The following is a 26006-nucleotide window of genomic DNA, read 5'->3' on the forward strand; positions in this document are numbered from 1 at the left end:
ATTCAAACATCTTTGGCAGAGTTAGGATAGAAATGGATAATAAATCAGAACAGCCTGTTTTCCCACTGTTTCCGCATCTGTCTCGACAAATTGATCCTTTTCATTGTATTGGTGATTAATATGCATCCAGCTCTAGTGAACTGTGGTGCATCAGCAAGCAGGACAAGTGGGGTTTAAGTCTGTCTTCTTAACTTGAGTGCATCTGTGTTTTTACAGCTGCTGTTTGTAACTTGCTGAGTGGGGTGGGGAATTACAGTGCACCAAATCAAGATGAACATAGCTGGGCTCATTCATGCGGAAGTGTTTGAGTTGGATCCAGATTTAGGCTGGATCAACAGTGCTGACGAAAGTGGGCTTCCCCATCCCCACCTTCCCACAGCAGCCCCTCCAGCCCCCTGAAAGTGCAGAGAGTCAGGAGACTCTGCTGAATGGGTTGAGCTGTGGGGGATGGAACCCCCAAGAATCCAGTGGCGGGACCTTCTGCGAGCAGAGCTCTTTCCTCTCACAGAAGGTACCTTCATCTCACAGAAGGCAGATCCTGGATCCAACCCCTAGTGATTTGGGAGAAAAAACCTTGCTTGAACAGTGTCAAGGGAGCACGATGCAAAGATCTTTTTTCGCCCTGAACCATTTTAGGCTTTGAGGTGGGCTGGGCAGAGGAAGATTTCTCTCAGAAAGGCAATGGCAGATAGGCTTTGCTTTCAGGGCCTCATTTTGGGTTGGGAAAGGGTTTGCATGCAGGTCAGATTGGCTCACATCCTGGCAAGGTTACTGCCTCCTATCAGATGCAAGTTGTCTTCTTTTTGTGAGCCATCTATAGCCACCTCTTTTCTTTTCAGCTACATCTCTGGCATGGTGGTCTCTCCATTCCTGCTCTCTGCTTGTGGCACAAAGCAGTCTGGAAGGATTATATGTGTTAATCTGTAGGGAGTTCATAGAGAGAGAGAGAATAGTGTTTATTGCAGGCAGCTGGACATGATGCCTTTCTGGTCTCTTCTGGGTCATTCTGACCCTACAATGGCATGATTTATGCGGTGAGAACAAAGCAGTTCTTAAATTTCCTGTGGGCTAATTCCTGTGCTGTGACTTCAGTATTTATTGTTTGTTTATTTAAATTTATATTTTCAACTTTCCACTAAAATTAGTGCTTACGATAGCTAACAATAAAATACAAATAAAATAACAAGAATATAATGACATTAAAACTCTTCAAATAAAAATACATCCGAGTAAAAACATCAAATAAAAACACATCAGTAAGAAGGAAAAAACAGCACCCACCAGGTTGGAAAGCACTTTAGCTGCACATCTGCTTAGACACCAAAGGCCTGTCTGAATAAAACTGTCTTTGTCTGCCTGCAAAAGTACAGTACAGTACAAATGGAGCTAGCCCAGCCCCCCTTAGCAGGGAGTTCCAGAGCCTGGGAGCTGCTGCTGTTGCTGTTATTGCTTATTACAAATACCAGCATATATATGTATAGACAGTGTTTACATATAGCAGTTCAAAATGGAAGTGCTACAATCCCTAGCATTTGGGGAAACCTTAAGTTTTCCTGTTGAAAGATTGAAAGCTTCAGTAATAAATCACATCTTGCCTTATTATTTGACTTCAGTATTATGCAGAGTCCCATGGTGTCATCTACATTATCGACTCCACTGATGAAGAAAGGCTTTCGGAATCCAAACGAGCTTTTGGTGAGCGTGCAGGGAGTTTTCCTGGAATCTTTTTGTGCGTTTGTGTGCGTGGTAGATTGTTCTTTTTAAACTGTTTGGGAAGAGCAACACCCATTCCTGTGTCTTTGCCAGCCTAGCAAGTGTGCAAGGCAGTAATTTGGGAGTTTAAAGATTCCCAGATAACCTTGGTAGCACCTTAAGCAAAGATATGCTCCCACTTCTTACACTATAAGTTCACTTAGGGCACAATCCTATGCATTCCCCAGCCAGCATAGGCTTGCACCATCAATGTTAGTGGGGCTAGTTGGGCATGTGGCTGGCTCTTTCAACAGAGCTGTCCACATGAGTCACGGCAGTTGCTGACTTTCCTCGAACCCCGTCCTTTTCTTTTTTTACTCCAAACGTTATTACTTTCCACTCTGCATGGGTGAAAGTGTGGTTCCAGAATGTCTGACTGACCAAAAGAGTGATATGCATGGCAACTTGCCACGTAATTCTCATTGTTAAAGCATTTTTATTGTGACACTTGGGCTGGAGCTCTGTTTCAGTCTCCCAAATTCTCTCTTCCCTTTTATTTTCCTCACAGAGAAGATGGTGACCAGTGAAGTTCTGGAAGGTGTTCCATTGTTGGTTCTGGCCAACAAACAAGACGTAGAGGTGAGCTCATTCCAGACGTAAAACCGGTTCCTTAATTAGTGATTTAATTTACTTGCATTCATATTTTATTTATTTATAGGCCACTTTTCTGTCTGTAGGCATTCAAAGCAGCTAACAACTTTAAAAAGAAAATATAAGACTAAAACCAACAATAAAACAGAATTAAGTCGTGTCCGACTCTTCGTGACCCCATGGACCATAGCACGCCAGGCCCTCCTGTCCTGCGCTCTCTCCCAGAGTGTGCTCAAGTTCATATTCGTTGCATCGGTGATGCTATCTAGCCATCTCATCCTCTGCCGTCCCCTTCTCCTCTTGCCTTCAGTCTTTCCCAGCATCAGGGTCTTTTCCAGGGAGTTTTCTCTTCGCATTAGGTGGCCAAAATATTGGAGCTTCAGCTCCAGTATCTGTCCTTCCAATGAGCACTCAAGGTTGATTTCCTTTAGGATGGACTGATTTGACCTCCTTGCAGTCCAGGGGACTCGTAAGAGTCTTCTCCAGCACCACAGTTCGAAAGCATCCATTCTTCGGCGCTCAGCCTTCCTTATAGTCCAGCTCTCACAGCCATACATTGCTACTGGGAAAACCATAGCTTTGATTATACGAACCTTTGTTGGCAAGGTGATATCTCTGCTTCTTACTATGCTGTCTAGGTTTGCCATAGCTTTCCTCCCAAGGAGCAAGCATCTTTTAATTTCATGGCTACAGTCACCGTCTGCAGTGATCTTGGAGCCCAAGAAAATAAAATCTGTCACTGCTTTCATTTCTTCCCCTACTATATGCCAGGAAGTGATGGGGCCAGATGCCATGACCTTAGTTTTTTTAATGTTGCGTTTCAAACCAGCTTTTTCACTCTCCACTTTCACCCTCAACAAGAGGCTCTTGAGATCCTCTTCGCTTTCTGCCATTAGGGTGGTATCGTCTGCGTCTCAGAGGTTGTTGATAATTCTCCTGGCAATCTTAATTCCGACCTGTGATTCATCCATCCCGGCATTTCTCATGATGTACTCTGCATATAAGTTAATTAAGCAGGGCGACAATATGCAGCCTTGTCGTACTCCTTTCCCAATTTTGAACCAATCGGTTGTTCCATGTCTGGTTCTTACTGTTGCTTCTTGACCCTCGTACAGGTTTCTCAGGAGACAGGTAAGGTGGTCTGGTACCCCCATCTCTTTCAGAATTTGCCACAGTTTGTTGTGATCCACACAATCAAAGGCTTTAGCGTAGTCAATGAAGCAGAAATAGACGTTTTCCTGGAATTCTCTTGCTTTCTCCATGATCCAGCGAAAGTTGGCGATTTGATCTCTACTTCCTCTGCCTCTTCGAAACCCAGCTTGTACTTCCGGTAGTTCTCGGTTCGCATACTGCTGAAGCCTAGCTTGTAGGATTTTGAGCATAACCTTGCTGGCATGTGAAATGAGCGCAATTGTGCAGTAGTTTGAACACTCTTTGGCGTTGCCCTTCTTTGGAATTGGCAAACCCAATAGCTGCAGTGCCATATGCTGCCCTCTAGGGGGAGCCAGCCACTTGTTCACAGAACCGCTGCCCTACGTAAGAGGAGCATTGCACTTGGCAAACTGAGTATTTTGTGTGTATCTTCTCCCAATTTTCTTTTATGACACTGAATTATTTTCCCCCCCCAGCCCTCAGGGTGATTATACTTCTTTTTTTAAGAAGAAAGGCTCTTGTGCACATTAAAATTACAGTGGTTTCTTGTGGCATGAGTTTTTGCAGACTAGAGCCCGCTTTCTAGTATGCACGAAACATTAACCTTGGTTGTTGTATGCGCGCGCACACATGTATTTACATACACGTATAGATAAATTGTGTAAGTAGTGGGGCCAACTAACCGTTAAAAGAAAGAGTTTAATGCTTTTTGCATAAAGATGTCACAGACTGTACATCTTGCATTTCGTTGTTTATGTAGCGCCATCATTCTGCATGGTGCTTTTACAAAGTAGAAGACAACTGTGAGCTCTGAGGAGCTTACAGGGATTGGGGCTATTCATTTTTAAAATTAGTTTTCCAAAGACAAATAAGCACATTAAGGGTGCAATCCTGTGGCCGCTAGTCAGTGACTAGACTAGGATAGGTTGGTTCCTGGAGAACTGACCCCCACCCCCTCCTGCACTGCCTCGTAGTTAGCGCGGATCAGCCCTGTGCTCCGCGCTTGTAAGAGCAGCACGGAGCCGTGAAAACAGGGCATTCCCAGGGGTGGGCCGGGGCAGGAAGGTTGGAAATGCTGGTACGACACATCCTATGTGTTGTCTGGCCGCCGCTTCCCACTCTCCGAGGTCCCGCAGCTAGACAGCTGAAATCGGTTGTCTAGCTGTGAAAGCAGGGCGGAGGAAGCAAGGAGGAGATCTGCTCCTCACCACTCCTCCCGCCCTGCACTGGATAGGCGGTCGCCCCTGGGGTCGGAGGCAACCGCCAATCCCCACAGGATTGCTCCCTCCATCTAGTTATTGACAGGAGGTAGTTCATCGAGAAAGCAACTCTGTGCTTTCTGAAGGAGCTCTCTGAATATCCTATGCTCTGCCGCTCAATCCTCATTGTTGCTTTTTTCTCTAGTTAGGCTTCTGAGCCCATCTAGAGAGGTCATGCTGCCAGGGACAGGGCTGGATTGGTCACAGCATACTGCATGTCCCAGCCTCTCCTCTCCCCTCCCCACCCACTGGAACGCCCCCTTTCACCTCCTCAAAGTTGCAGTTGTGAGCTTAGGAAGAAGCTGCTGTGGTTCTTTCCATGGTGGCTCCAAGGGGGCAGTAGAGGGATTGGGGGGGGATCGGATTTTGAAGTACCCCCCCCCCAAACTCAGCCGTGTCTACAGTCCCTCAGGTGGGGGACTCCCAAAAAACCCTGTGGTCCTTCCAACACTCTCCCAGGACCATAGGATTGCACCCTTAATGATTTTCCCCCTTTACTTAACAGACAAAAATGTAGGTGGAATCCACTGGATGTTTGCAGGTTTTCATTACGGTTCTTCATAATAACAAATTATATTTAGTCTCTTTTCCATGATCTAAGAAAAGGCTTTGACAAGTATTGCTGTGTATATCCCTGATTTGTATCTACAATAAAATCATGCCATATTTTATAAAAAATCAGGGATTTAGCCTTTAGCTAATTTCAGTTGATGTGTCACTTTTTCTGCTGTGGTTATTTGCTACAGCTCCATGTACCAAGACTTCAGTGTTAGATGTTCTGCAGGAACTTACAATCTAAAATTCTATTCCGAGTGGGAGAACAACTAAGGAAGGTGAGGGAAGGGAAGGCCAGGGAAAATGGGGAGGATGTGTGTTATTTCAGTTATACTTCTCTAGACTTAGGTACAGTAGGGCATGAGGTTTAGGGCCCTTGCCAAAGGCCTCCTGGAAAAGATGAGTAAGAGGTGGCATTGCGCAGGTGTTCTGAGAAGCAATTTCAAACATACAGGGCAGCAAGGGTGAAAGGGCAGAGTATTTTAAGGGAGCATTTCAGTCCACTGAGCAAGGAACCATATGTTTCACCCAGGATAGGAGACTGTTCTAAGCAACAGCTAAATTTAATATTTTCAGAAATGGCGGATGAACCGTTGGTTGCTTCTTTCTTGTTCCTGGAGTTCCTAGGGGCAGTTCCAGGTGAAACCTGAGTCTATCACATTACCTGGAAGAGCCCATATCAAGTGTCTGCAAAGCCTCCTCCCCATTTCATCTTAAGACTCTGACTGTGCAGAAAGCGACTTTTAACATCAAGTCAGTCTCCTCCCCACTACTTTCTTGCCTGATGATGTCAAAGGTTGCACATTTCTGTGACCCTTGAGTTGGCATAATGAAGGTATTATACTGATACCAGGATGATACGCATCTATTGCCAAAGCTGGAGATGGGAAGCTCTCTTCTTTTCTTAGTTCAAAGGTTATCCAGCAGCTTTAATGAATGGAACTCTCCTACTTGATGAGTCCATGTTTCTGCAAGAAGATAACATTTTTTTCTGAGCTTCTAAAAGGTCAGTGCTGTTGCAAGAAACTAGTATTTTGGATTTTAGCTGGAAAATAAATCTGTTAATCTTTAAAGCAGAATTCACAACCTTTTTGGCCCCAAGGGCTGCACTGATTGTCTGCTGGCATGGCGGGGGCCGTCCACGTGTGTACACGTAGACCCTGACCTCACCGCATGTGCTCACCAGCAGTGGCAGATCTTGGTCTTGCAGCAACAGCATCTGTTCCATGTCACAGCATCAAGGCATTGAAGCTCCCTCCCCAGTCACCTCAACCTGACTAACAAAAGAGAAAATGCTCTAGGAATGAGGTCTATGGTCTATACAGAAGTCTATACAGAGATAGCCTAGCTACAGTTATCCATGCTGTGAGAACTTCTCATCTGGATTACTGCAATGCCTTATACGTGGGGCTGCCTTTGAAAACGGTCCGGAAACTTCAGCTGGTCCAAAATAGGGCAGCAAGACTGTTAACAGGGACTGGCCAATGAGCTCATATTACGCCAATACTTTTCCAGCTGCACTGGCTGCCGGTCCATTTCCAGACCCGATTCAAAGTGCTGGTATTAACATTCAAAGCCCTTAACGGCTTGGGGCCAGGCTATCTGAAGGATCGCCTCCTCCCATATATGCCTGCCCAGACCTTAAGATATCTTCAGAGGCCCTTCTCCGTGAGCCCCTGCCAAAGGAAGTGAGGTGGGTGGCTACTAGGAGGAGGGCTTTTTCTGCTGTGGCACCCCGGCTGTGAAATGAGCTCCGTAGTGAGGTTCACCTGGCACCTACATTGTATTCTTTCCGGCGCCAGGTGAAGACTTTTTTATTTTCCCAGGCATTTTAGCATTTTAGCTCTTCAGACTTTTAGCTTCGCTGATTTAAATCTGCATTTTAAATCCCTGCACTGCTGCTAGGTTTTATTCTGGTTTTATTCTGGTTGTATTGTTTACTGTGGTTTTAATGTTCTATATATTTTGTAGTGTTTTATTGTGTGCCCTTTGGTTTTAATTTTTGTGAACCGCCCAGAGAGCTTCGGCTATTGGGCAGTATAGAAATAAATAAATAAATAAATAAGGTTCCTGCCATAGAAACCTTGTTCCTAGAATGTCCTGAGAGCATCCTAGGAAGCTGGCAGGAACTTTCAAGTGCTGCTTCCTAGGACACTTCAGGGACACTCTTAGAATGAGGCTTCCATGGCAGAAACCATAGAGTCTGTTCTTAAAGCATTTTTTCCTTCCCCACCCCCCACTTTTTTGCGGCAGATGCTGGTTGTTGGGGGCTGCCAGACAAAGCTATGGGGGCTGCCTGTGGCCCACGAGTTGTACTTTTTGCACCCCTGTTTCAAAGGTTTGTGAGACCATTTGCTTTTTGTTGCAACAGACTAACATGGATAGCTTCTTGAAATTTGCTTTAAAGGGGGAATTGGATTACTGACGTACATATGAAACACTACACTTCTGGTGCCAAAAGTTGCATCCTCTGTTTTGGTCCTATGCCCTGCATCATGCCTTGCCTGTAAATGCTGTAGTTCAACTCTGACAGCTGTACAAAGGGTGTTGCCCAAACAAGGCGCTTTGCATAGTCTGGAATACGTAGAACGTTAAAGAAATCTTGGCCACCATTCTGAATTCTTTAGAGCTTGATCAGGGATTCCGTTCTACACACAGCACAATCTGAATTTCTGTCCCAAAAGCAAGCTAGAGTTGCCAAAAAAGGTGTCTAGTTGCATTTGATAGAGGGATGAAATTCAGTGTCTGTGGAATAGGAGGTGCAAAGGCCTCAAGTGGGGATGTGATATTCTGTCTTCACACAGGTTGGCCACTGTGTGAACAGAATGCTGGACTACATGGACCCTTGCTCTGACCCAGCAGGGCTCTTCTTGTGTTTTTATGGTGCCTCCTTCCCACCAGCAAATGAAATCATGCAGAGGACTTTAGGGTGACCTCTCATTTCCTAACAGGAGTACCTGGCAGATCATTTAGCTGAGGAGGAGGGAGAAATTCCCAGGCCAAGCTGCTGCAGTCAGTGGTGGGCTTCAGTTCACAGGCTCGTGGCTAGAGGCAATTCAGGCCCCCAGTACAAATTAGCCATTGCTGGGTCCTAGAGTACAATGTAACAAAATGAGGTGGTAAAGTCCTGAGGTGGTAGAGTGGACTGTACTACTTCAGCCTGGAGGTTGGGATCTCATTTTGAATGCTCCCCCATGTAAAAGGTGTCTTGCCAGAAGAGAACTAGCAGAGCAAGGAGAAAGAGGGCTAGTGAGCTCTGCTGGTATTCTACTTGAGGGAGGAGGGCTGGGTTTTTTGCTTTTGCATAGGAGAGTATTCAGAAATGATATTTCCTGCCTCCCTCAAGTGATACAATCCATTTGACCGTATTTTCCTAGGATCATTCTACCCCGGTTGTGCTGTGTGTGTAGATCCAGCCTCAGTTTACACCATGAAAGACTTGATCAATGTTTCTCTTGGTCTGGGGAGATTCACTCTGGAAATACATTTTTTTTTAAATCCTGAAACCACTTCTGGACCCACTCCTTCTCTGGTCTTGGAACTCATCTGCTTCTCTCAGTTGACCAGTCAGATATTCCATGAAGCCAAGGATGCCACCATGTCTGTTGCAGCTTACCTTCTTATAATTTCATGATGGTGGCACTTGTTAGCAAGAGCAGAAGTGGCTATGCTGGCGAGGGATGCTATGAGTTGTAGACCAAAGCATCTGGAGGATCACAAGTTACCCCCCCTGATTTAGAGATCCTTGCACCGTAGCCACCAAGGGAGCGATTGCAGCGAGCTGCAGGGTATGTGCCATGTTTGTCTTCCTGCCTGAGGATAGTATAAACTACACCTGCAGTGAGTGCAAGCTAGTAGTTCTGCTGGAAGGGAAGGTGAAGAGGCTTGAGGAAAATGACAGGTTTTTTTAGGCAAGATGCCTTCTTGAAAGGGCCCCAGAAGAAGGAGATTTGGGAGGGGGGTAGAAAACAAAGGGCAAGAAGAAGGTGCATAGAAGAACATCGCACGCAGGACCAGGAAACTCAGGAGATGTTCTGTGCCATTGGAGCTGCACAGCTGATGCCAGGCTCTTTTCCGTGGAGGGTGACCCTAGGCCAGCTGGAGAAGAAACCTCACCCCATGCCCCATGGAGCTTTAAGAAAGGCACTTAAGGGATGAGAGGAATCCAGCGTTTAGCCCGGGGGGGGGGGGGACTCCCTCCTGAGGGGGTCTGTGGCAGCCATGTGCAGACCTGACATGTCATCTCAGGCAATGTGTTGCCTTTCTGGAGCATGTATTCAAGGTGTGATGGGGAGGTTGCAGAGACTCATGGAACCCACTGACTGCTATCTACTTCAGGTCTATGTGGGAACAAATGATACTACCTGAAAAAAATTTGAATGGTTCCCTAAGGACTATGATGATCTGGGTAGAAAATGGAAGGAACCGGGGGCACCAGTAGTATTGCCATCACTCCTTCCTGTCAAAGAACAGGGTGTTGATAGGACAAGTAGGATACTGGAAGTGAGCAGCTAGCTACCCACATACTGTTGGGAAGTTTGGTTTCTTGGATTATGACCTATGCTACCAGGACGAAGGAGTTCTGGCAGGAGATGGGGTGCGCTTCATGAGGACCGGGAAGATGGTGTTTGGCAGGAGCCCTGCCTGAGCAAAAGGGCTTTAATTAAATCCGGTGGGGGAGGCAGGCTTGAAGCCCAGACCTAAGTACCAAGTACATTGGGGACAAGATCATGTGTGACAATGGATGAAGAAGGACTGGGGAGGTGGTGCCTGGTAATTTGCATGCAAATACTGCAGGCAAACCAGGAGGGTGCAACACCCATAGCCTCCAATATCTGTATACAAACACACATTATGGAAACAAATGGAATGAACTTCAGTTACTGTATCATCTTGGAATTTGTGTTAGGGATGCGAAAACTGAGCATATCAGGTATGTACCCTAGACTTTAGGAAAGAGCTTCAAGAAAAATTGGGTAAGATCCCATGGCTACAAATACTGAAGGTGAAAAGAGTTTGAGAAGGATAGGATATTCTGACAACTGGAATACTGCAGGAACAATCAAAATTATTCCAATGAGAAGGACAAATGGGAGCATCGAAAGAAGCATTTCTGCACAGGGAACTCTCTGAGCTGAGACTCTAAAAGGACATGTATAGATGATAGAAAGAGGGCCATATGACCAAGGATGAGTACAATAGAATAGAATAGCCTGAACCTAACACCTAATGATAGTGTTAGGAAGTCTAAAGCCCAGAATGAACTGAGGGGTGCTAAAAAGGGCTTCTTTGGCTATGTTTGGAGCAAGGCAAAGACCAAGGAAGTGTAGGTCTGCCACTTGGGGAAGATGGTGAAGGATTAACAAGTGACAGACAGAACTACTCAGCTCCTATTTTGCCTTGGTCTTCTCCCACAATGGGAACCGTGTTCGACTTGGGAAAAGTAGAACAAATAACACAGAAGAATTTGCAGCCCAGGACAGGTAAGGAGATGGTTAGAGAACACCCATCTACTTCAAACGAGATCACGTTCCCAAGGCCCGATGAATTGCACCCAAGGGTGCTGAAGGGGCTTGTAGATGTTAGTTCAGAACTGCTGAGTCTAATTTTTGACAGTTGATGGAGAACAAGTGAGGTGCCCAAAGACTGGAGATGTGGAAATACCGCTATTTTGAAGAAAAGGGGAAAGACAGATTCAGAAACTATAGACCAATCAACCTGGGGTCGATATAGGACAAAACCTGGCCAGTATTTCACTTCAGTTGATCAAATCATTGAGCGAGCAGTCTATGAGCAGCTAGAAAACAGTGCATTACTAGGAACCAGTGTGGGCTTATCAAGAATAAGTCATACCAGACAGACCATACATTCTTTTATATATAGAGAGAGAGAGTTAACTAGTCTGGTATATCCATGACGTTCCAATTATCTAGTATATCTTGATTTCCACAGAGCATTTGGCAGAGTTTTCCATGATATTCTTGTTGATAAGATAGCAAAATGTGGACTGGACAATATAACGGTTGGGTGGATCCACAGCTGGTTGAGCAACTGTATCCAAAGAGTACTCAGTGGTTCTGTGTCAGTCTGGAGGGAGGTCTTGAGTGCAGTGCCGCAGGGCTTTGTCCTGGACCCTGTGCTCTTCAACATCACTTGGATGAGGGCATGGAAGGGATGCTTATCAGATTTGCAGATAACATGAAGCTGGAAGGGATAGCTTATGCCATAGAAGACAGAATCCTAGCTGCATGTCATCAGCAAAATGATCTTGGCAGACTGGTACTGTGGGCAGAAACCAAGATGATGAATTCAGTACATGTATAGCCCTGTATTTAAGTACAAAGAACCAAAGGCATGAGTATGGGGTGGCTTGACAGTGTGTGAAAAGGGTCTAAGGGTGCAACCCTACTGGGGTAGGCAGCCACCTCCGAACTCAGAGGCGACCGCCTATCCAATGCAGGGCAGGAGAAGCGTGGAGGGGATCATCCCCTCCGTGCTTCAGCTGCCCTGCCTTTACAGCTGCACAGCCAATTCCAGCTGTCTTGCCATGGGAGCGTGGGAAGTGGCAGCTGGACGACACGTAGGATGTGTCGTACTGGCATTTCTGACTTCCCCGCCCTGAGCCCCCAGGAACGCCCCATTTTTGCCACTCTGCGCTCCTCTGTTAAGCGCGGAATGTGGGGCCGTTCCACACTGTGAGCGAGCAGTGCCAGTGTGGTTGTTTAAAAAAAAAAATGAATGCAAGTTTTGGCAGCATTAACACAGGCATAGTGGCCAGATCACAGAAAGCAATAGTTCCGCTCTATTCTGCATTGGGTAGACTGCATTTGGAATACTGTGTCCAGTTCTGGGTGACAAATTTTAAGAAGCACGTTGACCAACTGGAGTATCCAGAGGAGAGTGGCCACAGTGATGAGAAGGAGTCTGGAGAGGAACAATTTAAAGAGTTGAGTAGAGTATATTAAGCCTGAAGAAGAGAAGATTAAGAGGAGACGTGATAGCTGTCTTCAAATATTTGTAGGGGTGTCATCCAGAAGACGGAGCCAACTTGTTTTCTGTTGCTCCAGAAGCAGGACTAGAACCAAGGGGCAGTAACGGTGAGGAAGCCAATTTTGGAGAATCTAATTGTAAGAGCTGTCAGTGGAATAGTCTGTCTCAAGAAGTGGTGGACTCTTTCTTTGCTGGGGAGTTTTAAGCAGAGGCTGGGTGGCCATCTGCCAGAGCCATAGATGCATCCTGCCTTAGCAGAGCCTGCACTGTGCCGGGGACTAGGTGACCTTCACCTTCCTTCCAACTCTATGACTTAATGGTTGTTTTCTTTTTAAACATTTGTGTGTAGGCTGACCCAGATTTTCTAGGATAAGAGTCAACAAAATCTGTTAAGGTTTTTATAAATAATTACTCATTTATTGAAACATTGTTATAATGCATTACAATTATTATTGTTACCAAAATTGTTCATTTCCATGTTTCACAAAAGCATTTTTTCTAATTAGCAAAAGTTTCAAACTTGCTGATGATTCTTTTGTTGCTATTCTAATAAAGTGTAATGCTTTAAAAATTCTTGACCAATATTTGACCTCTTAGTTGACCAATCTATTTTTGACTGATCAAGCGCTGACCTTAATTCATCTTCCTTAAGGGAGCAATCCCATGAACAAGTTTTCCTCCCCTCCCCTTCCATTCCCACTTCCAGCTTCCTTTGTGATTAAGTACGAGAATGCTGTAGGAGGGAACTTCAATTATCTTAGGGCACAATCCTATGTATTGCTTAAACAGTCCTACAGCTTCCAGAATGCCTCAGCCATGCTGGGAATTGTAGGTCAAGTTTCTGTCTAAAAACTCGTAGGATTGCACCGTTAGTTGATGGATCATGGAAATTGACATGTTACTGAGAAAAGATGTATTGGTGTCTGCTCCTGCTGAAAATGGTATTTCCCAGGATCTGTGTGACATCACTCATAAATAATATACAGATTCTTCTGCAGGGGCATTGTGACTGTATATGCTTGTTTTCGTATGGCATGCTGTTCCTTAGCTAACCAATGTTGAGCCAGTTTACATTTTTCTTTTTTTGTTGACATGAGATATACATGGGAAGGAAGGATATAAACTGGGTTTTAGGCATCCTGTGCCTAACCCCCCCCCCCTGCAATCAAAGACAGCAGCTGTAAAATTAGATCCATGAGACAGAGTCAGCAGTCTGAGTTGTTTGATCATATATGACAGCAGTACTGTCTCCACTGGCATTCCAGCTACTGGTTTGGCCCTTTTTAAAGTCCTAAACCTGGAGTCTCCAGTGTGGTGCCTATTGGCACCCAGGTGCCCATGGACATCTCTCCCTCTGCCTGCCTGCCAGGCTCCCTGCCCCTCCTGATTTTTATTTTTTAAGATTTAAAAGAATTAATGCTTTTAACTGAGAGGCCGTCATGCTGCAAAGCGAAGGTGCCAGCCTCCAGCGCCATTTTTATTTCCAAGAGTGCCTTTGGGCCTCACATGCTTCCCAGAGGCATTTGTAGAAAATAAAAATGGTAGGCTGCTGCAGCCATCACTCTGCTTTGAAGCATGCCCTGTCGGTCAGAAAAAACGGGTAAAGGCCTGCTGGAAGTGGTAGGGATGCTGGTGGGCGTTTTGCCTGTGTGTGTATGTTTCTCTGAGTTTGCTTTCTGTGAAATTAGTGTTTTAGTTGTGCGTTGTGGGGGCAAATATGTGATTTGGCATTTGAGTCTTAGACCCCATCTCCGCCTTGTACTCAAGTTTCTTGGGTATGTTACTGGTCACTGAGGCGCAACAGTTTGCCTGCTGTGAAATGTGTGCTGGAGCAGAAAAAAATGTGGATTCGAAAGAGTGGTTGTGCATTTTGGAGCTCAGAGCCCAACTCTGTCTTGTAGCTAGGTGTTTGGGCAAATTACTTTTAATCTCACCAGTTTGCCTTCTGGGAAGTGGGTGTTTTGTGACCAGCCATGCCCTCCTTGGCAACTGTTTCATAAATGGGGAAGTCCCCACCCCTCCCATGGCAGCCATTGTCTGAGAGAGCCCCATGACTGTCTCAACATTCCAAGCGTGCCCACTGACCCAAAAGGCTGGGGACCCTAAACAGTGTATCTAAAGGACTGCCTCTGCCAATATGAACCTTCCCACATATGCTAGGTATCAGAGGAGGTCCTGCTCTGCATTCTACATCAGAGACATAGCTTGTTTGGTATGCAGGATAGGGCCACCTTGGTGGTAGCCTTGGGAGATCTGCCTGGTTCTCTCCCTCTCTCTGTTCCTTAAGTTGTCTCTTAAGGAAAACAATATGGTTCTAGCATTGTTCCAGATGGCCACAGATTTAGGTGGCTTTAAAAGAGAATTAGACAATTAATGGAAGAGGAGAGGCCTGTCAATAGCTATTAGTCATTCTAACTAAACGGACCCTCCATGTTCAGAGGCAGGAGTAATAGTGCATGACACATGGCATCTTACTGTACGAGGCTGTTTTATGACTGTAGCCTTTACTCTGTGAGCTGCCCTGAGAACCTATGTTATTGGGCCACCTATAAATGCCAAAATAAACAAAGAGATAAAAATGGAACACTATTTGCTGGGGAGCAATACCTGGGGAGGGCTTTTGCCTTTGGGCCCTGTTTGTGGGCACCCCAGAGGCACCTCATTGGGCACTTTGGGAAACAGGATGCTGGACTAGGTGGATCTTTCGTCTTGATCCAGCAAGACTCCTACATTCTTGTGGTGTGTTTGGAGAGGGTCTTTTTTTGAGCATGGAAAAGCGGGCCATAGATATTGTAATAATGTGTAAATGTCCATACTCCATTTGCATCTTTCTCAGTTGTGTAGCTTATTTTCTTGAAGCAGAACATTGCTCCAAAGAATTGGCTGGAGAAGGAAAGAGGGAAATAGAACAAGCATAGGATATGGACATCGGTATTAGGTGGCTGTTAGACTGTCAGCGGGATAGTAGCCACAGGACAAGGAGCTTGTGAAACTTACTTATTTCTGACACCAGTTCAAAGTCCTTTGTTTGTTTAGTACATTTATATCCCACTTTTCTCCCATGATTAAACTCAAGGCAGTTTATGTAGATTTCCCAGGTGATCTCCCATCTAGGCACTGGCAGAGCCAGGCCTGCTTAGCTCCAGCATGTTTGCTGTGTTATTTACCCTCAGAGCATACCCTTAGTTACCACCTTTAAAGCCCTAAACAGGCTGGGTCCAGGGTAGTGGAAAGACTACTTGCTTCCATTTGATTCTATCCATCTGCTCTGCTCTGCATGCTGCCTTGGTCTGGGGTCAGATTGGAGAATATTCCAGACAGGGCCTTCTCTGCACTGGCATCCAGGCTCTGAAGTACCTTTCCTTCGGAAGTACATTTGGCCCCTTCCCTCCCTTCCTTTTAGCAGATGCTAAAGGCTAGTCTTATTCTTCCTGCTTTTTATGACAACTGAGGATCTGTGGCTGATCTAATGCTGCCATTTTGCTGCTCTTGCCTTGTTTCTCTTTGATATGATGATTTGGAATTATTCATTATAGTATGTTGTCCACAGCTTTGGAGGCCCTCAAGCCATTGAAATAAACAGTAATAATAAAATTGAGGGCCAGGCTGTTGGCCTTGGCATGTGACATTTGTCTTCCACATTGATGCGAAGCTGATGTGCTGCAGTGGAGAGGCTAGGCTGGGGGAGCCCAGTTTAAAGCCCTGCGTAGGTACTCTAGGCCTATGTTACATCTTCTTGGCCTAAGTGACACTGCAGAGTTGTTGTGAGACTACATGACAGAATAGTAAAGCACTTCATACATGGTAAATGCCATCAAAATGGCAGGCAAATATCTCTCCTGTACCAAACAGTGCTTCTTCCATGGAGACCTGAAGCTCACTGAAAGTTTTTTAAAGTCATATTACGTGTCATCGTAACGGGATCTATTCGAAACTTGACTGCCTGTGCACTGCAACTGCAGCCGAGAAGGTGGGTGGCATCCACTTCCTTCTGGCATACCAGAAATCCTTCAGGGCAAGTGTCTTCTGTAAATGATTACACTGGGGAACTCTAGCTTCCTGCTGTTCATGTTTCTTGGAACTCACCAGTTTTCAAAAACTGTTGTCAGATACAGTTCAGAAATACCACCAGCTATGACATGGCTTAACACAGACGTGCACAGTACAGCTTGGAATTTGTCCCTAAACGTCAGTTTCCATATCTCTGTGTTTCTTTTAGTTGGCCAACACTTTGTGGGAATCCATGAGATAGTAAACCAGACATTCATTCATTCATTCATTTTATTAATTGCCCATCTGGCTGGTCAACCAGCCACTCTGGGTTATGTACAGAGTGTATAATAGAACAGTTTAAAACAATAAAATTCTACAGTAAAAACATCATATTTCTAAAATTACCCTAACCCACCCCAAATGCCTGTCTGAACAACCACGTTTTTAATGTGCGGCGGAAGCTCATTAAAGAGGGCATGGAGGAGTTCCCTAGGGAGGGAGTTCCACAGAGTGGGGGCCACCACAGAAAAGGCCCTCTCCCTCATCCTCACCAGTCTAGCTGTTCTGGCTGATGGGACAGAGAGAAGGCCATCCAAGGCTGATCTTGTTAAGCGGCCTGTCTGGTGTTGCTGGAGGCACTCCTTAAGATAGGCTGGGCCGGAACCGTATAGGGTTTTAAAGGTCAAAACCAACACCTTAAATTTGGCCCGGAAAACAACTGGTAACCAATGCAACTCCTTCGGCACTAGAGTGATGTGATCTCGCCGGCAGCTGCCTTTAACCAGGCGAGCTGCCGCGTTCTGTACCAGCTGCAGCTTCCAAACCATCTTCAAGAGTAACCCCACGTAGAGCGCATTACAGTAGACTAAACAAGAGGAGACCAGGGCATGTACTACCAATGGGAGCAGATGGTCGGGAAGGTAGGGGCGCAGCTGCTGTATCAGATGGAGTTGGTACAGCGCTGTCCGGCTCACAGCTGACACCTTGAGCCTCCATGGATAGCTGGGAGTCCAAAATGACCCCCAGGCTGTGGACCTGGTCTTTCAAGGGTAACCGTACCCCATTCGACACCAGGTCAACATCCCCCAACCTCCTCTTGTCTCCCATCAAAAGTACCTCGGTCTTGTCAGGGTTCAGCTTCAGCTTATTCCTCCCCATCCAGCCACTCACTGTCTCCAGACATTTGGACAGGGATTCTACGGCTAACCTTGGTGAAGATTTGAACGAGAGGTAGACCTGCGTGTCATCCACATATTGATGACACCGCACCCAAACCTCCTGATGATAGCCCCCAGCGGCTTCACATAGATGTTAAATAGCATCGGGGAGAGGAGGGAACCCTGTGGCACCCCACAAGTGAGCAGCCACAGGTCCGAAACCACCTCTCCCAGTGCTACCCTCTGATACCTGCCAGAGAGGAAGGACCAGAACCACCGCAATATGGTGTTTCCAATTTCCAACCCCTCCAGGCGGTCCAGGAGGATGCCATGGTCAATGGTATCAAAAGCCGCTGAGAGGTCGAGGAGAACAAGGAAGGAGCATTTGCCCCTATCCAGAGCCCTCCTCATATCATCCACCAAAGCGACCAAGGCCATTTCTGTCCCATACCCAGGCCTGAAGCCCGACTGAAATGGGTCTAGATAATCGGCTTCTTCCAAGTGTGCCTTCAACTGCCATCGCCACCACCCGCTCAATCACCTTGCCCAAAAATGGCAGATTCTAGACTGGGCGAAAGTTGTTCAGAACTTGAGGATCCAAGGAGGGCTTCTTTAAGAGTCATCTTATCACTGCCTCCTTGAGGGCTGATGGCATCACTCTCTCCCCTCACCCAGTCTCTCTCTGCAGCCCATAATGAACCAAGATGGGCAAGGATCAAGTAAGCAGGTGGTCAGCCTTACAGATGAAAGCACCTTGTCCACTTCATCAGAAGGAAGAAGCTGGAACTGATCCCACAAAACCGGTTTGCCACAGACCACCTCTTGCTCACTAACTGTATCCACAGCACACAGAATAACACTCCTAATCCAATCAATTTTATCTGCAAAGTGCCTTGCCAAGGCCTCACAGGAGGCCTTAGAATGCTCCAGCGGTTCCAGAGCCACTGGACCGACCAGGCTCCGGACCACTTGGAACAGCCTCCTGGGACAGCACTCTGCAGACACGATAGAGGCAGCATAATATTCCTTTTTTGCTGCCTTCACTGCCACGTGATAGGCTGAAGATACAGCTCTAGCCCGTGTCTGATCGTCTTTGGAGCGAGACTTCTGCCACTGGCGCGGTAGCCATCTCACCTCCTGTTTCAGACCTTGTAACTGAACCATGGTGCAGTCCAAGCCCTGTTCAGGGGGAGAGGGCGTTTTGGAGCCACCCGATCTAATGCCCCAGTGATTGCAGCATTCCACCCACCCACCAGGGTCTCGACCGAGTGGCCGTTGGCATGCTCCAGAGAATCCCCAAGTGTGTTCAGGAATCCATTTGGATCCATAAGATGCCTGGGGCGGACCATTTTAATGGGTCCTCCACCCCTGCAGAGGGGTTTTGGAACCAAGAAGTCCAACGTCACCAGATAGTGATCTGACCATGACAAGGGGGTGATGGATATACCCCCGACTTCCAGATCACTCCCTGCTTCTCCAGAAACAAACACAAGGTCTAGCACATGACCAGCTATATGGGTGGGCCCAGTTGGAATAGGGTGCAGCTCCCAGGAAGCCATGGTCTCCATGAAGTCCCAAGGTGCCCCTGTGAGAACAGCCTCTGAATGTACATTGAAGTCCCCCAACACCAATACGTTAGGGGACTGTACACGTGCATCAGAGACCACCTCAAGCACCTCAGGCAGGGAGTCAGTTGTGCAGCAGGGTGGACAGTACATGAGCAGAATCCCCAGACTGCCCTTCGGGCCCAACCTCTAGTACATGCACTCAGCAACCTTGGTCTCCCGGAGAGGGGGTCTGGTGAAAACCAAGGACTCTCAGTAGATAACAGCCACTCCCCCTCCCCGATCCGCAGCGCTTGGCTGCTGTGCATACGAAAATCCAGCTGGACACATGGCTGCAAGAGTTGGAGCAGCGGCCTCAGCCAGCCAGGTCTCGTAATACATGCCAGGTCTGCACCCTCATCCCGGATCATGTCATGGATGAGGAATGTTTTCTGGGTAACAGACCTGGCATTGCAGAGCAGCAAACGAAGGCCAGAAGATGGAGTCACACCTCCCCGAGCCATCCTTTGGCTCTGGATAGGCCCAGAACAGGGGACAGATATTACACATCTCTCCCTTGTTCCCCTTACCTGGCATGGCCTGCCCCTAGCACTCCGCCAGCACCTGCCTTCAGCCTTGGTATAGTGTGGCCCCCAGCACTCTCCCCACTGCCTTCATCAGGTGGACGCATGTCCCCTCGCCCCCACGTATCAGGCAGGCTACCCACCTCTAAAAACACAACAGAATTCCTCCCCCCCAAAAACCCACCCCCCACCAACAATTAATTTTTTTTTTTAATCCCCTTTAAAAATACTGCCAGTCAGGAATTGGTGGCAGGCATGCCCTCTTCCCTGGGTGGTGGTAGCTTCTCCTGCAGGCCCTGGCTCTCCTAGGCCACCTCAGCTAGCCAGCTTATATAGCCCCTCAAGGAAGGGGCAGGTGGAAGCAGTCAGCACAGCTGGCTCAGTTCCTGGGGGCCTGGTCCTGCAGGGATTGGTGGTCTGCTGGCGGTCTTTTAGAAAACTAAAAGAAAAACATAAATTTTCAGGAGAGGACATGGAGTTGGTTTCATTCTTAGGATGGTAATGGAGCAGGCTCTTGAAGATTAATTAGGTTAGAATCAATTAGTCTGTAGCAGCATGTGGACCAAGAGAATTAAAGCAGCCAAGTCTGTCTCTAGCCCTCTCCCATAAATATATCTTTTTAAACACCCCAGCCTGAGACAGAGTTCTGTATACCTCTAAAGCTTGCAGAGCACATTGGAGGCGTTGGTTGGTCCTAATAATGGTGGTGGTCTACAGGAACTACTACCATGTTCCTGTGACTCTTGTTCCAATGCATTAATATGGCTTCCTGATTTTGATCATAGTAATATTTGCAACTGGCTGGTTGAGAGTTTTGTTCCCCTTTGTTCAGGAGCAGAACTCCTCTTCTATCAATAGAGTCCTGTGTTTGTGTTTTGCTCCCAGGCTTTAGTCTGATTGGCTTTTCAGAATGTAGTAGTTATACTGGCAGTGCCACGGCTGTGGATGGTCCGTGATCACAGTAAGTTTCAGGTTGGGAAGATCTCCTTCAGCCCTCTTCCCCCTTGTAAGATAAGCTTGTGACTGGAGATCTTTGGCAACCTCTGCAGCGTGTGGGTCACAGAGTGCTTGCTGGATCATTTTGGGGACATGCAGAAGGCTCAAGCATGTGTTGCCCCTCAGCACCTTCTCATTCCATATAGTCATTTGACTTGCGTGCAAGCTGCTGTTACCTTCCTCCTGTTCAAGCTCATTTGCTGCAGGTGGAAAGGTCTCCTTGGAAGGTGGTCTACATAATCCCAATGCCTTTTGGAACCACGTTCCTTCTTCAGGGGAAATCTAGAAACACCTAAAAAGACATAGGGCAGTATCCTAAGCTGCCCATGCGCCAACGGGACTTGCCACTAGTGCAACAAGAACTAGTGGGACAACTGGAAATGAGCAAAAGTGCTGGTTTCTAGAACGGGGCAGGTCAGCGGAGCTTCCAGAATGGAGCTCTGCTGACCTGACCCAATGCAAAAACAAGTGTTTCTGCTAGATTCCAGGGTTCTTTCAGGAACTGCTAGTTCCTTTTTGCTAGTAGCAGGTCCTGCTGGCGCAACAGAACTAGCAGAGGCGAAGTGGCAGTACAAGATATTTTATTTATTATTTTATTTATTATTAAATTTATTAATCGCCCATCTGGCTGGTCATCCAGCCACTCTGGGCGATGTACAACATACAATAAAACAGTTTAAAACAATAAAATTCTACCATAAAAACATTTTCTAAAATACCCTAACCCACCCCAAATGCCTGCCTGAACAACCACGTTTTTAATGCACGATGGAAGCTCATTAAAGAGGAGGACTAGGGAGGGAGTTCCACAGAGTGGGGGCCACCACAGAAAAGCCCCTCTCCCTTGTCCCCACCAGTCTAGCTGTCCTGGCTGATGGGACAGAGAGAAGGCCATCCAAGGCTGATCTTGTTAAGCAGCCTGTCTGGTGCTGCTGGAGGCGCTCCTTAAGATAGGATTGCCCAATATTGCCCATTGAAACATATATCTAAGAACGTTAAAAAAAAAAAAACTTTTAAAACGTTTTGGAAAAAAACTAAGATGACAATTTCTTCCAGGAACAACTGACTGAAAATCGTATCTTAAGTAGAGCCTGTTTGTATTAATTTATTATCTTGCTCAGAAAATTTACCAGTTGCACATAAGATACTATTTCGTATTAGATACAAACCCATTCTCATAAAAAAATGTAACTCCGTACAACCTATGACCTAAACTTCCATAAGAGGAATGAAGGAAAGAAAAAAAAGATTTTCTCTTATCAGCAACCTGCAATTTCTTTTTACTGATGCAGACTGAGAGTATAGATGACCTGGCCTGCTGTTACATACCTTAAATGTCGGCAGGTATGCATGGAAGATACCATTACATCCCAAGGGGACTATTCTTTCTTGGTGACTGTTACCCCACTTACTGATGAGTAATCTCCATTGACCAAATGCCAGTGTTTACAGATACCGCCCTCAAGACTATTAGTAATGCCATCATAGGTGAGGCTACAAGCTAATCTTTATCTGGACTATTAACACATCTTCAGCGTCCATAGACAACGTTGTATGCAGTTCCGAACACTGAAACGGTGTTCCCAATAGCGTGGAGCCCTACCACCTGTGCACATGTTCCAGAGATGCATTTCAAACATAGCGGGTCAGTCCTACTGCTGTCTGTGCATTTGTATATCTGAAGAAGAGCCCTCCTGGTTGAAAGGGATTCCTGATTGCATCGCTTCTCAAAGATGCACGTGGGGAAGCTCGGTAGGGAGTGTTTTGTACATGGGCAAATCTGACCTTTCCTCTACCCCCTTCCTCCCATAGAACTGCCTGTCGATCCCTGACATCAAGACTGCGTTTAGCGACTGCATCAACAAAATCGGGAAGAGAGACTGCCTGACCCAAGCCTGCTCCGCCCTCACTGGGTAACTGCAGAAGGCAGCCTGTTAGCTTTCTGGTGAAATGCAGCAAGGGAAAGGGGGCTGATGACACTGGCAGATGTTACCATGGTGGGAGGGAGCATGATGGAGAACTAGTATGAAGAAAGACACATTCCAGTCTTGCATTCACAAAGCGGGGAGGAAATGCCAGTCCTGCTTCATTATCACACAGTCCGATCTTGGGACTGCTGATGACATGTATTAGCATTTGAGAGCTCAAAGTCAGCTTTGCCAAAAACTGCTGTTTCCCTGGGAGGCTGCCAGCTCAAGGCTGCCAGCTGCTGTAGCGTAGCAGCCACAGCTACTCTCAATCTCAGCCTTAAATTCATGAGGTGAACCTTAGGATCACCAGGCAGCTCTGTTTGAAGCATCATCTGTGTGAGTTTGCAGGGCACGGCAGTGGGGGACAAATGCCGGTTGGCATCCTGGTCTATGACACCAGGTGGGAGGGACCTGCTGGTGAGGAACAGAGGAATGGTTAAACTGGAATTTTAAAAATACCAAATTTGTATTAAGGGATGTTTTCACTGCGTGCCCTGCTATGCACGTGTGTTAGTTGGCGTGTTGTCAAAATGCATGCTCTGCAAATGGGCACAGAGAATGGGATAGGGGGCCGATGGGGAGAAACCAGGAGGGTAATGGGGAAGGAGTGCCGAGGACAGAAGGGACATGGTGATGATGATGAGTGGTGGCTGTCTTCTGTTTTTTTGTGTTTCCGCAGCAAAGGGGTGAATGAGGGGATCGAGTGGATGGTGAAGTGCGTGGTGAGGAATATTCATCGCCCCCCGAGGCAGAAGGACATAACGTAGAGAACCATTGAAGAACTGAGCGCTGACACCCTTGTCGTGCACAGACTCCCTGCTCCTCTGTCTTTCTCTCTTCCTCCTCCTCTCTCTCAAGGAGAGATCCCAAGAACTCCTGGTTCTGTCTTAGCTGGCGTGTGTTGAAGACTTGTCCTCTTTTGGTGTCTCGCAAGAGCACTCCTTAACAGAGAAGGATTCTGACTCAAGTCTTTATCTAGTTATCTCTCCAAAGCCCACAGCACGAAGAGAGGTGGTCATCATCTCTGCATGGGCATCGGGGCCCCATAAGGGTTCTAGCTCCTTCTGCATTGTGGGCCTGAAAATTCTTGGGTGGTTAATTGAATGGAAACAGGTGCTTAAAGTATTGGAAATCTCACATTCCAGTTGATGTCTGTTTCTAAATCAGACTTGTATCAACACCAATGTCCAGGTCTATTTGTATGGCAAAGGAAGGTTGGAAGTGGGATATGGCTGTTCCTTTGAAATAAAGAAGGCTTTTCACAAACCCTGTGGTGGGGGTGTAGGAGGGACTGCTGGTGCAAGTGGTCCTGCCTCTCCTCTTACGAATGTTAATATACTGGGTCAGTATTGATTTCTAGTCTTTTATTTCCAGGTTGGCTTTGTCACTTTTATCTGTGGGGTAGCAGAAATAAAAGCCAACGGCTGCAGTGTGATGCATACTCCCACAATGGTGTGCCGGATGGAAACTCTCTTCAGAAGGCCTTTTACCTCTGGTTGTTTCACTTAAATGGCAAAAATAGCTGGGAAGTGTTCTGTAACTGGGTGGAACTGAGATGCTCTGTGCATTTCCAGGATCCAGAGAGACTGTACAGGGATGACTGTCCAATGAAGTTTCATATCCCTCTGTCCAACTTTGCCTTTAATGCAACAAGCAGAATGTATAGGTACCTCACTCTCTCTCCAGGAGAGCTTTCTGTCACTGTACAATGTCCCTTCATAATGGCTGAAGAGGTCACTCATCCCGGTCAAGTGTGGCAGTTTGCAACCTTTGGGTCTTGCTGTACATGGATTAGAAAGCTATCATTGGTTATCTTTCTGACATACAAGCCACTGCTGAATGAGCCTCTGTTCTGTTCTCCTGTTTTGTCAAACATGGTCACATTTTCTTGCGGAGCTGGGTCTGTCAAGCACCTGGCAAAAGCGCCTGTTTAGATCCAAATTACTGGTGAAAGATCAGCATAATGAGCTATACATATTGAAAACATACCTTTCCTGGATAGTCAATTCAGACCACATAATTATCCCTATTTTTAAAGCCCGTGCAGATGTGGTTATGCCATTCCAAAGCCTTCCAGCAACATTCTGTAGAAGTGCTTTTCTAGTATTTGTTCACATTCATGTGTTTTCTGCCTTTTAAGAACATGAATCTTTGGCGCTGGGCTATGTTCTGCAAATTGGCTGTTGCTGCTGGAAGAGAAAAGAAACATGTCCACGCAACAAATCAAAGTTAATAGATGACTTTGCACCCATCTCTTCCTCTCTCCAGTTAGCAGCTTTTTCCATGGTAAAGTTTTTCCTTATGCTCAGATGATTTCTCTCGAAATTACTTATTTATTGCTGAGTGAAGTTTTCTGTTGATGTCTGTGTGCTGTGGCATGTATCCTTCTCTCCCAAATGAAATAATCGTATTTGGCACATAAATGGAAAACTTCAAGTTTTGGTAACTATTTATTTTTATCTGCCCAGAGAACATTAATTATCGGGAAAATTAGAAATGTACTAAATAAAGAAATAAACATACATTTGGCAGAACTATCCAACAGGGGAAGGAGAATCTGTGGCAGCTGCGCCCCCCCCACCCCCCACCTTCTTTCAGTTTGTTCCTTTTGTTCTTATATTTCTCCCACTGAGAGGGAAAATAAGTATGCACCCCCAGGGGAACGTACTTCCCTGCTCAGTCCAGGGGCATGCTGGGGGAATGAAGGCTTTGGATCCAGTTTATCCAAAGCTGTTCCTGATCCACCCCCAGAGCACCAATGGCCATTTAGTAATCAGGTGGCTAAAAATAATGCTTTTCCTTCATTATATAGGATGTTAACTTGGCCATTGCCTTAATATTCTGCAGTAGCGAGGGGCTGTAGCTCTGTGGTAGAGCACCTGCTTTGCATGCAGAAAGTCCCAGGTTCGATCCCCAGTACCTCTGGGTAGGGCTAGGACAGATTACTGCCTGAAACCCTGGAGAGCTGCTGCCACTCGGTGTCGGCAATACTGGGCTAGGTGGCCTTAAAGCCCTGTGTTAAAAGGGAGGGGGCTGTTTTAGTATCCTCCAAACAAGGGCTGAGAATGCAAGCATGAATTGTCTCTGCTGCTGTTACTAATACACCAACAGTCTCTTTGACATTAGCATATCAAATCTTTCCTTTTAAAAAAGCGGGGGGAAGAAGTCAGTGCACCCGCTGCATTGTTTCATTCATATAGCTATCGGCTGAACCTAAGAGTATCGTCTGCTGGCCACTCCAGTTACTAATTCCTTGGGAAGCATTTGCCACCTTAACAATGCAATCCTATGCATGTTTAGACAGAAAGATGTCCTACAACTCCCAGCATTCCCCAGCCAGCCATGCCGGGAGTTGTAGGACTTTTTCTGTCTAAACATGCATAGGATTGCACCCTAAAGCACTAATATTTACCTGTTCCAGAGGAGGGAAGGGTGGGGGAAGTAGAAGGTGGAGTGACTAACT

The 26006-nt window shown here is 46.5% G+C and overlaps 1 protein-coding gene across 6 annotated transcripts in view; it reads left to right on the forward strand.

The window, feature by feature from the left end:
• ARFRP1 (ARF related protein 1) overlaps positions 1 to 25084 on the forward strand; it is a 43080-nt gene extending 17996 nt beyond the window's left edge. For 3 of the 6 annotated variants that reach the window (XM_084854435.1, XM_084854438.1, XM_084854436.1), the window contains 4 exons: positions 1614 to 1695; positions 2261 to 2331; positions 22386 to 22486; positions 23223 to 25078. In XM_084854435.1, the coding sequence (XP_084710561.1) occupies positions 1614 to 1695; positions 2261 to 2331; positions 22386 to 22486; positions 23223 to 23310 (342 nt within the window). In that variant the 3' untranslated portion in view covers positions 23311 to 25078. Of the gene's footprint in view, positions 1 to 1613; positions 1696 to 2260; positions 2332 to 7562; positions 7648 to 22385; positions 22487 to 23222 lie in introns of all 6 variants that reach the window. The other 3 variants (XR_014790773.1, XR_014790774.1, XM_084854434.1) reach the window with 3 other exon arrangements.
• The last annotated feature ends 922 nt before the right edge of the window (positions 25085 to 26006 follow it).

The sequence above is a fragment of the Heloderma suspectum genome, chromosome 4, assembly GCF_057233095.1.
Source record: "Heloderma suspectum isolate Gila_16-S chromosome 4, 16-S_ref, whole genome shotgun sequence".
Taxonomy (NCBI): Eukaryota; Metazoa; Chordata; class Lepidosauria; order Squamata; family Helodermatidae; genus Heloderma; species Heloderma suspectum.